Here is a 14224-nt window from a genome sequence, read left to right on the forward strand (position 1 = left end):
ATACAATCCGGGGCTTACAGAGAGATCACCTTCCTACATGCAAGCTAAGAAATGCAAAATACTTCTAAGAGCAATACTTTTGATAGTAATACTTTTAACAGCAATACTTTTGATATTAATACTTTTAATAGCAATACTTTTGATAGTAATACTTTTAACAGCAATACTTTTAACAGCAATACTTTTGATAGTAATACTTTTAACAGCAATGCTTTTGATAGTAATACTTTTGATAGTAATACTTTTAACAGCAATACTTTTGATAGTAATACTTTTAACAGCAATGCTTTTGATAGTAATACTTTTAATAGCAATACTTTTGATAGTAATACTTTTAACAGCAATACTTTTGATAGTAATACTTTTAACAGCAATACTTTTGATAGTAATACTTTTAACAGCAATACTTTTGATAATAATACTTTTAACATCAATACTTTTGATAGTAATACTTTTAATAGCAATACTTTTGATAGTAATACTTTTAACAGCAATACTTTTGATAGTAATCAAAAGTGACAGAGGTGCTTGGAGTTATCTCATGTTTATAACACATCTAGTTACCTGCTTTCTTAAAGTAGAACTACTTAGGAGGGGAACCACAACTGATCACTGCTGTGAGTGAGCTCCCTCCTGGGTGTGCTCTGGGCATTAGTACATTCAGAGCGTTGTCAGATTGTCCCGTTAGTAAATTCAGAGCGTTTTGCTCTCATTTAGAGCACTCACTGGACGCTCTGGCCGAGCAGTAGGGTTGAGCATTCTGACCTCACAACGGCAGTCAAGCACCCAGGATAACTGCCTAACGTTGGCTAGCTGGTAGCTACTTCCAGACACATAATGAGAGAACACCTCACTCTGATAATTTTACTTGCCCGAGCAGAGCTGGTTAGTCTGTTTACATGTTATCCAGAGTGTTGGTGACTGTAACTGTGCTTCTGGCAACAATTTAATGACACATTTTTGCTGAAGTTTACTGATCCCGGCCATATTCAACGGTTGTTGAGCGTATGTAAATGAATCAGTTAGTTGGCAACTCCGGCACACGCTGACTAGAGTGCTCTGAAATTGGAGTAGATAGCCAGAGTGAATTTACAAACTCTGTTACCATGGAATTGCCCTATTGTGACCTCAGTCTCTGGATGTAGGCCTACTGTCTTTTTGAGGTTGGGCCCCCCTAGTGATTTTATCTGCTGCACCAGAAAACCCTCTGTCTCCAACCCTAATGGAGGGCCCCAGGGGTGGCCCTTTTCAAAGAAGCAGGCTAAGATGTTAGTTCCGATGGGTGTCTTTGTACAGCTGGTGAGGCTGGTGATCAAACAGTCATAATGAGGTCTATTTAAGATGTGATGGGGAACATAGAATCACTGTGTTAATCAATGTCCCCTCCATGGTATTGTTAGCCGGTGTCTCAGTCCCATTCCCAGCCCTAGGGGGCAGGGTTCTACCTCTAACTGCTCAATGGGACCTCGTTTCATAACCTGTCATAGGATAGGCTACTGATACCTACCTTTCACTCCTCCCTTTCTTTTTCTCTTTCTTTCGCTCATTCTTTCGGGTTAGGTTGCTGCATTTCTATTGGTCCTCCAAGAGATAACTGATGTATTAGAGCTAAACTGACCTGAGCACACACACACGCACACACACACAAATAGGTGGAGCAGGTGTCCTAACCTCATTTTGCCAATATCATTGGAAACCGGAATGGAACAGCAGTTTCAATTTAAAAAACACTACAATCATACAACAAATATTGAGTATATTTATTTTATGAATCTAAATAAGGGCAGAACCTTCCTGTAGTCTATTGGTTACACACACTGAAAAAGTACATTGAAACTGTTTTATGACAATATGTAAAGAAAAATAATTTGAATTAGCCTATATTTTTTTGTTGCAATGTAAACCATACCTCACCTGGGTATGAACTTGGCATGGTCCCCCATTCGGGTCTGGAAATCTTCCCAGGCCGGAGAAGAGACTTCCCAGCTCTCGCTCTCCATGTTCCCACAATACACTTGCTCCGAGATCCCGAGGAAGCCGCTAATGAACTCCGCTAGATTGATAGTCCCGTCTCTGTCGGTGTCCAGTTTAGAGAATATGTGCTCTCTCTCCGTCGGTGGAACATTGAGCTCTGAGCAGATTTGAATAAACTCGTATTTTTCAATCTGTCCAGAATTATCCACATCACAAGCGTGAAAGAGCGAACACAAACTCTCCCGGTCCCTACCCATGCCTGGTAATGACATGGTTCAGTCCAGGGTTGAAAGCCCCAGAAACCAAGTACGCAGAAAACCACCAGGGGAAAGAACACTATGGGCAACAGCAATAAAGCAAAGTTTATAACCAAATAATTCCTTTTACCACCACTTTACGAACTTCAAGTCTGAGGTTTTTGTCCAAGTCGTTCAACACTGTCAATCACCTTATCGAGATCCAGAAAATAAAACAAAAATAGAGCGTTCATTCTCTCCAGGACTTCGACCACCTTGGGCTAACGGTATTAATGTGTCGTCCTTTGCCCTAGTATCATTTATCAAGTCTTGTGTCGTCCTCTGCGGTGCTGTGACAGTCCCCTTGCCGCGGGTCTCTTGCCAGGTACACAGGTGGGGTGCGACAGCTGCTGACGCGGCTTACTTCTTGTGTTGGCCTCTCAACTTCGAGAACAGGCACAAAACAAACAAGAACTGTGTGTCCGGACACGCGCACTTACACAATTACCTGCAATAGGTTGAATAAACGAAACACAAGCAAAAACAACTGCGTTTCCATAGAGATAGTCTAGAAGACCAATACCCATTTCTGTCTACTAGATTTGTATTTATTTAACCAGGCATGTCGGTTAAGAACAAATTCTAATTTACAACGAACAGGGAGTTAAACTGCCTTGTCGGCCTAGCAACCTTTCGGTTACAGGTCCAAAGAGCTAACCATTAGGCCACCTGCTGCCTCTAGATAATGGGAAACTTTCACTAACAATCAGCATGTAAAAAAATGAATAACAAATCTACAAAATATTTGTACCTTGACTAGATAGTAATTGTAATTTGTAATTGTAATTTGGATAAAGCTTGCCTGACACCACATCATTGTATGAAGGAGGGGATGGAAGGAGGGCCCTTGACACACTTGTGCTGTGGGCACTCTTCATTCTTTATATCACACAGGCTGTATTTACAAAGTCGTGGTAACTGTGGAGGAGTTTGTCAGATGTGTTACCAATTTCAACAATAAGTGTGTCTGTGTGTGTGTATCAAGTCAGCGGGTAGAGTGTAACAGTGGGGTTGTTGTCTCTGATCTCCTTCTCAGTAGAGATGTAGGCACAGCCATAGAGATGCAGTAGCTTCAACCTAGAGAGAGATAGAGCGAGAGAGAGAGAGAGAGACCTATCAAAATTCCCTGAACACTCTTCATGCTTCTTTATGCAACACAGGCTGTATTTAAAAAGCGTTTAATTTGATTTGAGTCATGCCTCTGTGGTAACTGTGGAGGACTTTGTCAGATGTGTTATCAATTTCAACAAAAAGTGTGTCTGAGAAAACCTAGTCAGTCGAACAACTGAATGCATTCAACTGAAATGCGTCTTCCGCATTTAACCCAACCCCTCTGAAACAGAAGTGTGAGGGGCTTCCATAATCGACATCCACGTCTTCAGCGCCAGGGGAACAGTGGGTTAACTGCCTTGCTCAGGGGCAGAACTACATATTTTTACCTAGTCAGCTCAGAGATTCAATCCCAGCAACCTTTTGGTTACTGGTCCAACGCTCTAGTGTGTGTATCAAGTCAGCGGGTAGAGTGTAACAGTGGGGTTGATGTCTCTGATCTCCTTCTCAGTAGGGATGTAGGCACAGCCGTAGAGGTGCAGTAGCTTCAACCTAGAGAGAGAGAGAGAGAGAGAGACCTATTAAAATTTCCTGAACAGAAATCAACAGAAAACTGACATTTCTAAGGGTCGTTGATTTTTCCTCTCAATCTATCTGCTCATCACTTTGTGTGTTATGCCTCTAGGGTTTCCCAAGGTACAGATCTAGGATCAGCTTCCCCTCCTCAATGTTAACCTTAGCCGTTAGTGGGGAAAACCACCCTACGTCGTTGACATGCACGTGTGCTTTAGTTTTACCGTTTGCACTGCCTGCTGAGGTTGTGGATGGCCTCTGGGCTGATCTGGCAGAAGCTCAGTTTGACAGTGTGGAGATGAGTGCTGCAGTACTTTGCCAACAGGCTCACCCTGTTAGGGACACACAAGTTACACACACAGTCAGTGACACACAAGTTACACACACAGTCAGTGACACACAAGTTACACACACAGTCAGTGACACACACACACAGCCAAGAAGAAGTCAAGAATGTTATAAGCACTTTGAAATTTCAGACTTGATTTGATCTAATGAAAAATGTATCAAGCCCTACAAAAATGTCCATTAATTATAATCCACATACCAATTCCCATTTCCTGTTTCTGCTGGAATATAATATATTCCTGCTGTAGCAAACTGTCTCAAAAAAGAAACATCCCAAAACAAAAAATATATGCAGTGCATTCGGAAAGTAATAAGACCCCTTGACTTTTTCCACATTTTGTTACGTTACAGCCTTATTCTAAAATGGATTGAATAAATAAAACATCCTCATCAATCTACTAACAATATCCCATAAATACAAAGTGAAAACATATTTTAAAATATTCCTTCAAATATGAAAATAAAAAACAGAAATACCTTATTTACATAAGTATTCAGACCCTTTGCTATGAGACAAAAAATTGAGTTCAGGTGCATCCTGTTTCCCATTGATCATCCTTGAGATGTTTCTACAACTTGAACGAAGTCCACCTGTGGTAAATTCAATTGATTGAACATGGTTTGGAAAGGCACACACCTGTCTATGTAAGGTCCCACAGTTGACAGTGCATGTCAGAGAAAAAACCAAGCCATGAAGTTGAAAAAATTGTCCGTAAAGGTCAGAGACAGGATTGAGTCGCAGCACTCCACCAATCAGGCCTTTATGGTAGAGTGGCCAGACGGAAGCCACTCCTCAGTAAAAGGCACATGACAGCACTCTTGGAGTTTGCCAAAAGGCACTTAAAGGACTCTCAGACTATGAGAAACAAGATGATCTGGTCTGATGAAACCAAGATTGAACTCTTTAGCCTGAAAGCAAAGCATCACATCTGGAGGAAACCAGACACAACTCATCATCTGGCCAATACCATCCCTACGGGGAAGCACGGTGGTAGCAGCATCATGCTGTGGGAATGTTTTTCAGTGGCAGGGACTGGGAGACTTGTCAGGATCAAGGGAAAAATGAATGGAGAAAAGTACAGAGAGATCCTTGATGAAAACCTGATCCAGAGCACTCAGTACCTCAGACTGCGGCGAAGGTTCACCTTCCAACAGGACAACGACAATACGCACACAACCAGCATTTTCAGTATTATTCAATAGATTCACCATCAACATCCAAAATACTATTTTCAAGATCTGGCCTTGAAATACATTCAAATACAGCCCGCAGAGATAAAATGGTGATTAATGCATTCATGATATCAATTTTGTCAGTAATAGGGCCGGAATCTAAATGTATCACTTGGGGGAGAGAAAAGGAGACACAACCCTTCAGTGATGTAACAGCTTTCCAAAATGTAGCAGGGTTCCCTGTACATTCAGATAGTGTATTAACATCTTATCTCATTTAGCTTTTTTAACTAGTTTTACACACAGATTTCTCAACCGCCTGAAAGACTGCCGAGTCTGTGAATCTCTGTTGTGTATGACTTCAGATAGCGCTGAACTGAACCAAGGGCAATACTTATTTCTAATTGTCAGTTTTTTAAATTTAGCCCAAACAACTACCTCTCCCCCTACTGTATTTATTTATTTGTTTTGCTCCTTCGCACTCCCATTATTTCTATCTCTACTTTGCACATTCTTCCACTGCAAATCTACCATTCCAGTGTTTTTTAAATATATGTTTTACTTGCTATATTGTATTTACTTCGCCACCATGGCGTTTTTTGCCTTTACCTCCCTTATCTCACCTCATTTGCTCACATTGTACATAGACTTGTTTTTCTACTGTATTATTGACTGTATGTTTGTTTTCCTCCATGTGTAACTCTGTGTTGTTGTACCTGTCGAACAGCTTTGCTTTATCTTGGCCAGGTCGCAATTGTAAATGAGAACTTGTTCTCAACTAGCCTACCTGGTTAAATAAAGGTGTTCTCAACTAGCCTACCTGGTTAAATAAAGGTGTTCTCTACTAGCCTACCTGGTTAAATAAAGGTGTTCTCTACTAGCCTACCTGGTTAAATAAAGGTGTTCTCAACTAGCCTACCTGGTTAAATAAAGGTGTTCTCAACTAGCCTACCTGGTTAAATAAAGGTGAAATAAAAAAAATACAAATAAAAAAGGGAGCATGTTGTCATGACGTTGGCCTGTGGGTAAGGTTTATGACCCCCCCATAAATACCTTTCTCCCTTCCCTCTCTCTTGACTCTACAGAGGGAATAGCCTTTGAATAGCCTTTGTTAAACATAGAGAGTCTGGGAACACCAAACAAGTGGAGGGAAAGGAACCATATGCGTTGGTACTTAATGAATATGATGTCAGTTCGGTTGTCATCTGAGAAATGACTGATGACAGGACGACCTAAACGGTATCTGGGAAAGTCTACACATTATAGTTATCAGATTCACATGGAATTGTTGTGCAATTCAAATGTTTAAGTATAAAATTATTTGTGAAAAGATTAAATGTAATTTAAGCTTCCAAATGAGAGATTTGGGTTTTCACAAGGTTAGGGCTCTGCTCAATCAGTGGCCTGCCCCTGTGAAGAGACATGGGTTATAAACTATGAAACACACCCTTCTCTCCCTCCACTATATAAGCCCTTGACGAAAATGTAACCTCCTGTTCCGAGGACGATCGGACGACAGTCCATACGTTGAAAAGGACTAACATGTCAACTACAGAACCAAGCCAACCTAAGCGTGAGCTTTGGTTGCGAATGGTATGAACTTTGAAGTGATACATCCTAGCCGTTGAGTTAGCAGCGGCCGCTGTAAACGTGGGCTAGGAAAGGACGGACAGAGTATCCCATCTACCACACAACTACGACACTACAACATATCCCGTTCCCCACCAGAGACACTCTTCAAATGACAAAGGACTCTGTTGGGCAACACGGCCTACCATCTACCACCAACCTATTGAAGCGCAGCTCAGAGTTAAAATGTATTGCATTTTCCTTTTCCAAATGGGCGGTAATTTAGAAAGCATAAGATTCGGTATTTACGATAGAGTAGCTGGCTACGGCCCGATAGAGACATCCCTTTGTTCTTCAGTCTTCCCGCTCTTTCACTCAAACCCAACCCCCATTCTTTCTGTAACCAGCTGTCATATCTGTTCCATCCGCTAGGGACGTTTTTCTTTATGACATAATTTGTAATCAATATATGATTCATTCTGTGTATATGTAATTCTGTGTGATTAGTTAGGTATTTAGTACATAAATAATTAAACCCAATTTTGTATTGCTGATTCAACTTGTTAGCCAGGGTTCGTGAAGATAACCAAGAATTTACAACTTTCAGATGAGACTGAAATAAGGTGACAATTAATATTGACTGCTATTGATGTAAAATATTACTAGGTCTTTACGAGTTTATTCGGAAGATAACAGCTCTATAAATATTATTTTGTGGTGCGCCGACTTTCTAGTTAATTACATTTACATGATTAGCTCAATCAGGTAATATTAATTACAGAGAAAGGATTTTATAGAATAGCATGTCCTACTACTTAATCCGGCATAGCCAAAGACACGACAATGTTTATCTATAAAACAATTGAAACATTTGAGAAGTGGTTCAGAGCCAACTCTGGGTCAGGTATACAGTGCCTTGCGAAAGTATTCGGCCCCCTTGAACTTTGCGACCTTTTGCCACATTTCAGGCTTCAAACATAACGATATAAAACTGTATTTTTTTGTGAAGAATCAACAACAAGTGGGACACAATCATGAAGTGGAATGACATTTATTGGATATTTCAAACTTTTTTAACAAATCAAAAACTGAAAAATTGGGCGTGCAAAATTATTCAGCCCCCTTAAGTTAATACTTTGTAGCACCACCTTTTGCTGCGATTACAGCTGTAAGTCGCTTGGGGTATGTCTCTATCAGTTTTGCACATCGAGAGACTGACATTTTTTCCCATTCCTCCTTGCAAAACAGCTCGAGCTCAGTGAGGTTGGATGGAGAGCATTTGTGAACAGCAGTTTTCAGTTCTTTCCACAGATTCTCGATTGGATTCAGGTCTGGACTTTGACTTGGCCATTCTAACACCTGGATATGTTTATTTTTGAACCATTCCATTGTAGATTTTGCTTTATGTTTTGGATCATTGTCTTGTTGGAAGACAGATCTCCGTCCCAGTCTCAGGTCTTTTGCAGACTCCATCAGGTTTTCTTCCAGAATGGTCCTGTATTTGGCTCCATCCATCTTCCCATCAATTTTAACCATCTTCCCTGTCCCTGCTGAAGAAAAGCAGGTCCAAACCATGATGCTGCCACCACCATGTTTGACAGTGGGGATGGTGTGTTCAGCTGTGTTGCTTTTACGCCAAACATAACGTTTTGCATTGTTGTCAAAAAGTTCAATTTTGGTTTCATCTGACCAGAGCACCTTCTTCCACATGTTTGGTGTGTCTCCCAGGTGGCTTGTGGCAAACTTTAAACAACACTTTTTATGGATATCTTTAAGAAATGTCTTTCTTCTTGCCACTCTTCCATAAAGGCCAGATTTGTGCAATATACGACTGATTGTTGTCCTATGGACAGAGTCTCCCACCTCAGCTGTAGATCTCTGCAGTTCATCCAGAGTGATCATGGGCCTCTTGGCTGCATCTCTGATCAGTCTTCTCCTTGTATGAGCTGAAAGTTTAGAGGGACGGCCAGGTCTTGGTAGAATTGCAGTGGTCTGATACTCCTTCCATTTCAATATTATTGCTTGCACAGTGCTCCTTGGGATGTTTAAAGCTTGGGAAATCTTTTTGTATCCAAATCCGGCTTTAAACTTCTTCACAAGAGTATCTCGGACCTGCCTGGTGTGTTCCTTGTTCTTCATGATGCTCTCTGCGCTTTTAACGGACCTCTGAGACTATCACAGTGCAGGTGCATTTATACGGAGACTTGATTACACACAGGTGGATTGTATTTATCATCATTAGTCATTTAGGTCAACATTGGATCATTCAGAGATCCTCACTGAACTTCTGGAGAGAGTTTGCTGCACTGAAAGTAAAGGGGCTGAATAATTTTGCACGCCCAATTTTTCAGTTTTTGATTTATTAAAAAAGTTTGAAATATCCAATAAATGTCGTTCCACTTCATGATTGTGTCCCACTTGTTGTTGATTCTTCACAAAAAAATACAGTTTTATATCTTTATGTTTGAAGCCTGAAATGTGGCAAAAGGTCGCAAAGTTCAAGGGGGCCGAATACTTTCGCAAGGCACTGTATATGCAATACAATCAAAGTCACCAAAATAAAGATCACAAAAAAAGGCCTGTTCATTGAAATGATCAAAATTCCTCTTGTTAATAAAACAAGGTTTGGATCTAGGCATCCGTATATCCCTGACACATACAATGAGGCATTGGACACTAATATCCATAGCAAATATCCATTTTCTCTGGACTATTTGAAAATATGAGGTCAATCAAAATCGATTTCGTTTGGACAAGTGGCTTTGTAATCAGCTGGGTTAAAAGCAGTGGTCAGAGCTTAATCATTGCTTTAAAGCAGTGCGTCTTTGTGACAGTGGTCACTGTGCGGTCATTAAAGTCTCTAGTAGTTTGTTGCTAGTGAATAACCAATCCCTTTCATAGTGTGCAGATTAATGGAAGAATCCAATGAACAATATTAATGTGTTGTGTGTCAGACACGGCAACCAGTGGAAGTGCAATTCAAGTGCAGGTTGAGTCAAATCAAATCAAATTTTATGTGTCACATACACATGGTTAGCAGATGTTAATGCGAGTGTAGCGAAATGCTTGTGCATCTATTTCCGACAATGCAGTAATAACCAACAAGTAATCTAACCTAACAATTTCACAACAGTTACCTTATACACACAAGTGTAAAGGGATGAAGAATATGTACATAAAGATATATGAATGAGTGATGGTACAGAACGGCATAGGCAAGATGCAGTAGATGGTATAGAGTACAGTATATACATATGAGATGAGTAATGTAGGGTATGTAAACATTATATTAAGTGGCATTGTTTAAAGTGGCTAGTGATGCATGTATTACATAAAGATGGCAAGATGAAGTAGATGGTATCGAGTACAGTATATACATATGAGATTAGTAATGTAGGGTATGTAAACATTATATTAAGTGGCATTGTTTAAAGTGGCTAGTGATACATTTTTTACATGTATGGCAGCAGCCACTCAATGTTAGTGGTGACTGTTTAACAGTCTGATGGCCTTGAGATAGAAGCTGTTTTTCAGTCTCTCGGCCCCTGCTTTGATGCACCTGTACTGACCTCGCCTTCTGGATGATAGCGGGGTGAACAGGCAGTGGCTCGGGTGGTTGTTGTCCTTGATGATCTTTATGGTCTTCCTGTGACATTGGGTGGTGTAGGTGTCCTGGAGGGCAGGTAGTTTGCCCCCGGTGATGCGTTGTGCAGACCTCACTACCCTCTGGTGATCCTTACGGTTGTGGGCAGAGCAGTTGCCGTACCAGGTGGTGATACAGCCCGACAGGATGCTCTCGATTGTGCATCTGTAAAAGTTTGTGAGTGTTTTTGGTGACAAGCCAAATTTCTTCAGCCTCCTGAGGTTGAAGAGGAGCTGCTGCGCCTTCTTCACGATGCTGTCTGTGTGGGTGGACCAATTCGGTTTGTCAGTGATGTGTCCGCCGAGGAACTTAAAACTTACTACCCTCTCCACTACTGTCCCGTCGATGTGAATAGGGGGGTGCTCCCTCTGCTGTTTCCAGAAGTCCACGATCTCCTCCTTTGTTTTGTTGACGTTGAGTGTAAGGTTATTTTCCTGACACCACACTCCGAGGGCCCTCACCTCCTCCCTGTCTCATCGTTGTTGGTAATCGTTGGTAATCCTTGTTGGGGCGGCAGGGTAGCCTAGTGGTTAGAGTGTTGGACTAGTAACTGGAAGGTTGCAAGTTCAAACCCCGGAGCTGACAAGGTACAAATCTCTGAGACCCAGAGCTTGATGACGAGTTTGGTGGGTACTATGGTGTTAAATGCTGAGCTGTAGTCGATGAACAGCATTCTCACATAGGTATTCCTCTTGTACAGATGGTTGTGATTGGCAGTCGTCTGTGTCGTCTGTGGACCTGTTGGGGCGGTAAGCAAATTGGAGTGGGTCTAGGGTGTCAGGTGACTAGTCTCTCAAAGCACTTCATGATGACGGAGCGGTAGTCATTTAGCTCAGTTACTTTAGCTTTCTTGGGAACAGGAACAATGGTGGCCCTCTTGAAGCATGTGGGAACAGCATGTGGGAACCCTCAACAGAGGGTTGATTGAATATATTCGTAAACACACCAGCCAGCTGGTCTGCGCATGCTCTGAGGACGCGGCTGGGGATGATGTCTGGGCTTCCAGCCTTGCGAGGGTTAACACGTTTAAATGTTTTACTCACGTCGGCTGCAGTGAAGGAGAGTCCGCAGGTATTGGTAGCGGGCCGTATTGTCCTCAAAGCGAGCAAAGAAGTTGTTTAGTCTGTCTGGGAGCAAGACATCCTGGTCCGCGACGGGGCTGGTTTTCTTTTTCTAATCCGTGATTGACTGTAGACCCTGCCACATACCTCTTGTGTCTGAACCATTGAATTGCGACTCTACTTGTCTCTATACTGATGCTTAGCTTGTTTGATTGCCTTGCTACACTGTTTGTATTCCGTCATGTTTCCGGTCACCTTGCCCTGGTTAAAAGCAGTGGTTCGCGCTTTCAGTTTTGCGTGAATGCTGCCATCAATCCATGGTTTCTGGTTGGGGAATGTTTTAACAGTTGCTGTGGGTGAACTCGAACTCGAATCAGCACAATCAATATGCTGATAGAATTTAGGGAGTCTTGTTTTCAGATTAGCCTTGTTAAAATCCTCAGCTACAATGAATGCAGCCTCGGGATATGTGGTTTCCAGTTTACATAGAGTCAAATAAAGTTCATTCAGGGCCATCGATGTGTCTGCTTGGGGGGGAATATATGCGGCTGTGATTATAATCGAAGAGAATTCTCTTGGTAGATAATGCGGTCGACATTTGATTGTGAGGAATTCTAAGTCAGGTGAACAGAAGGACTTGAGTTCCTGTATGTTGTTATGATCACACCACGTCTCGTTAATCATAAGGCATACCCCCCGCTCCTCTTCTAACCAGAAAGATGTTTGTTTCTGTCGCCGCGATGAGTGAAGAAACCAGGTGGCTGCACCGACTCCGATAGCGTCTCTCGAGTGAGCCATGTTTCCGTGAAGCAAAGAACGTTACAGTCCCTGATGTCCCTCTGGAATGCTACCCTTGCTCGGATTTCATCAACCTTGTTGTCAAGAGACTGGACATTGGCGAGTAGTATGTTCGGGAGCGGTGCGCGATGTGCCCGTCTCCGGAGACTGACCAGAAGACCGCTTCGTCTGCCCCTTTTACGGCGTGGTTCTATTGGTTCGCCGGCTGGGATCTGATCCATTGTCCCGGGTGGTGGGCAAAACACAGGATCCGCTTCGGGACAGTCGTATTCCTGGTCGTAATGATGGTGAGTTGACGTTGCTCTTATATCCAGTAGTTCCTCTCGACTGTATGTAATAAAACCTAAGATTACCCGGGGTACCAATGTAATAAATAACACGTAAAAAAACAAAATACTGCATAGTTTCCTAGGAACGCGAAGCGAGGCGGCCATCTCTGTCGGTGCCGGAAGTAGATGTAGAGTATGTGATATATTATTGTAGCCCTGTAACATAGTCTCTGTCCTAAATGGCACCAGATTCCCTATATAGTACAGTATCAGAAACCTATGGACCCCAGGAAGAGTATCTGCTGCTTCTGCAAAAGCTAATGAGGATCCAAATAAACACATAATACAAGTAGTGCACTATAAAGGAAATAGGGTGCCATTTAAGACACACTGATAGTGTAGCCTACCCTCTGTTCCCTGTGGCGGTGGAGCTCAGGTCCAGGTGCTGCAGGCATCTACAGGCCACAGCTACAGCCTTAACACCAGCATCACTCACCTTACCGCAGCCACTTAGATCCAACAACCTGACACACACCAAGACACACACAGACATGCATACACACACCACAGACAAAGACACAGACACACACACAGACACAGACACAGACACACACACACACACACACACACACACACACACACACACACACACACACACACACACACACACACACACACACACACACACACACACACACACACACACAAACGTGTGAAACAAGAGTGAATGACTGAATGAATGAGTGATTGACTTACAGGCTGGCTGTTTGCGTATTCACACTAGCATACCTGATGTGGGGAGCATGGGTGCTGATCTTGTGCAGGCTCATGTCAGTGACTCCAGGGCAGGAGCTGAGGGTCAGCCTCTGGAGTTCAGGGCACTGCAGAAGGACCTGATGAACTGTCTGATCACTCACCTATACAGGTGGGATGAACATCAATGACTACTAATAACATTTACATATCCTACATTACTAATAATATTTACATATCCTACATTACTAATCTCATATGTACATATATACTGTAATCTATACCATCTACTGCATCTTGCCTAAGCCACACGGCCATCACTCATCCATATATATACTGTATTCTATACCATCTACTGCATCTTGCCTAAGCCTCACGGCCATCACTCATCCATATATTTCTATGTACATATTCTTATTCATCCCTTTACATTTGTGTGTATAAGGTAGTTGTTGTGAATTTGTTAGATTACTTGTTAGATATTACTGCGCTGTAGGAACTAGAAGCACAAGCATTTCACTACACTCAAATTAACATCTGCTAACTATGCGTATGTAACCAATAAGATTTGATCTGATTTGATTTGACTACTAAGCATCAAATACACACACACACACACACACACACACACACACACACACACACACACACACACACACACACACACACACACACACACACACACACACTTACTGCGTGCAGTCCAGTCAGGTTAAG

General features: G+C 42.2%; 2 protein-coding genes across 5 annotated transcripts in view; both read right to left on the minus strand.

Annotated features, from left to right (window-relative positions):
* The window catches only part of rasef (RAS and EF-hand domain containing), a 36190-nt gene extending 33544 nt beyond the window's left edge, over positions 1-2646 (minus strand). The window contains exon 1 of one of the 2 annotated variants that reach the window (XM_036979416.1): positions 1915-2641. In XM_036979416.1, coding sequence (XP_036835311.1) covers positions 1915-2246 — 332 coding nt within the window. In that variant the 5' untranslated portion in view covers positions 2247-2641. Of the gene's footprint in view, positions 1-1914 lie in introns of both variants that reach the window. The other variant, XM_036979417.1, reaches the window with a different exon arrangement.
* A 173-nt stretch (positions 2647-2819) lies between these two features.
* The window catches only part of LOC110525271, a 17984-nt gene continuing 6579 nt past the window's right edge, over positions 2820-14224 (minus strand). The window contains exons 10-15 of one of the 3 annotated variants that reach the window (XR_005052018.1): positions 14201-14224; positions 13544-13671; positions 13162-13278; positions 4118-4225; positions 3710-3872; positions 2820-3347 (exon numbers count right to left, since the gene is read on the minus strand). The exon at positions 14201-14224 is cut by the window's right edge and continues 166 nt beyond it. Coding sequence is in view for 1 of the 3 variants with exons in the window: in XM_036979415.1 (XP_036835310.1) it covers positions 3776-3872; positions 4118-4225; positions 13162-13278; positions 13544-13671; positions 14201-14224 (474 nt within the window). In the remaining 2 variants the exon portion in view is untranslated. Of the gene's footprint in view, positions 3873-4117; positions 4226-13161; positions 13279-13543; positions 13672-14200 lie in introns of all 3 variants that reach the window. The other 2 variants (XR_005052019.1, XM_036979415.1) reach the window with 2 other exon arrangements.

The sequence above is a fragment of the Oncorhynchus mykiss genome, chromosome 6 (genome assembly GCF_013265735.2).
Source record: "Oncorhynchus mykiss isolate Arlee chromosome 6, USDA_OmykA_1.1, whole genome shotgun sequence".
NCBI classification, from domain to species: domain Eukaryota; kingdom Metazoa; phylum Chordata; class Actinopteri; order Salmoniformes; family Salmonidae; genus Oncorhynchus; species Oncorhynchus mykiss.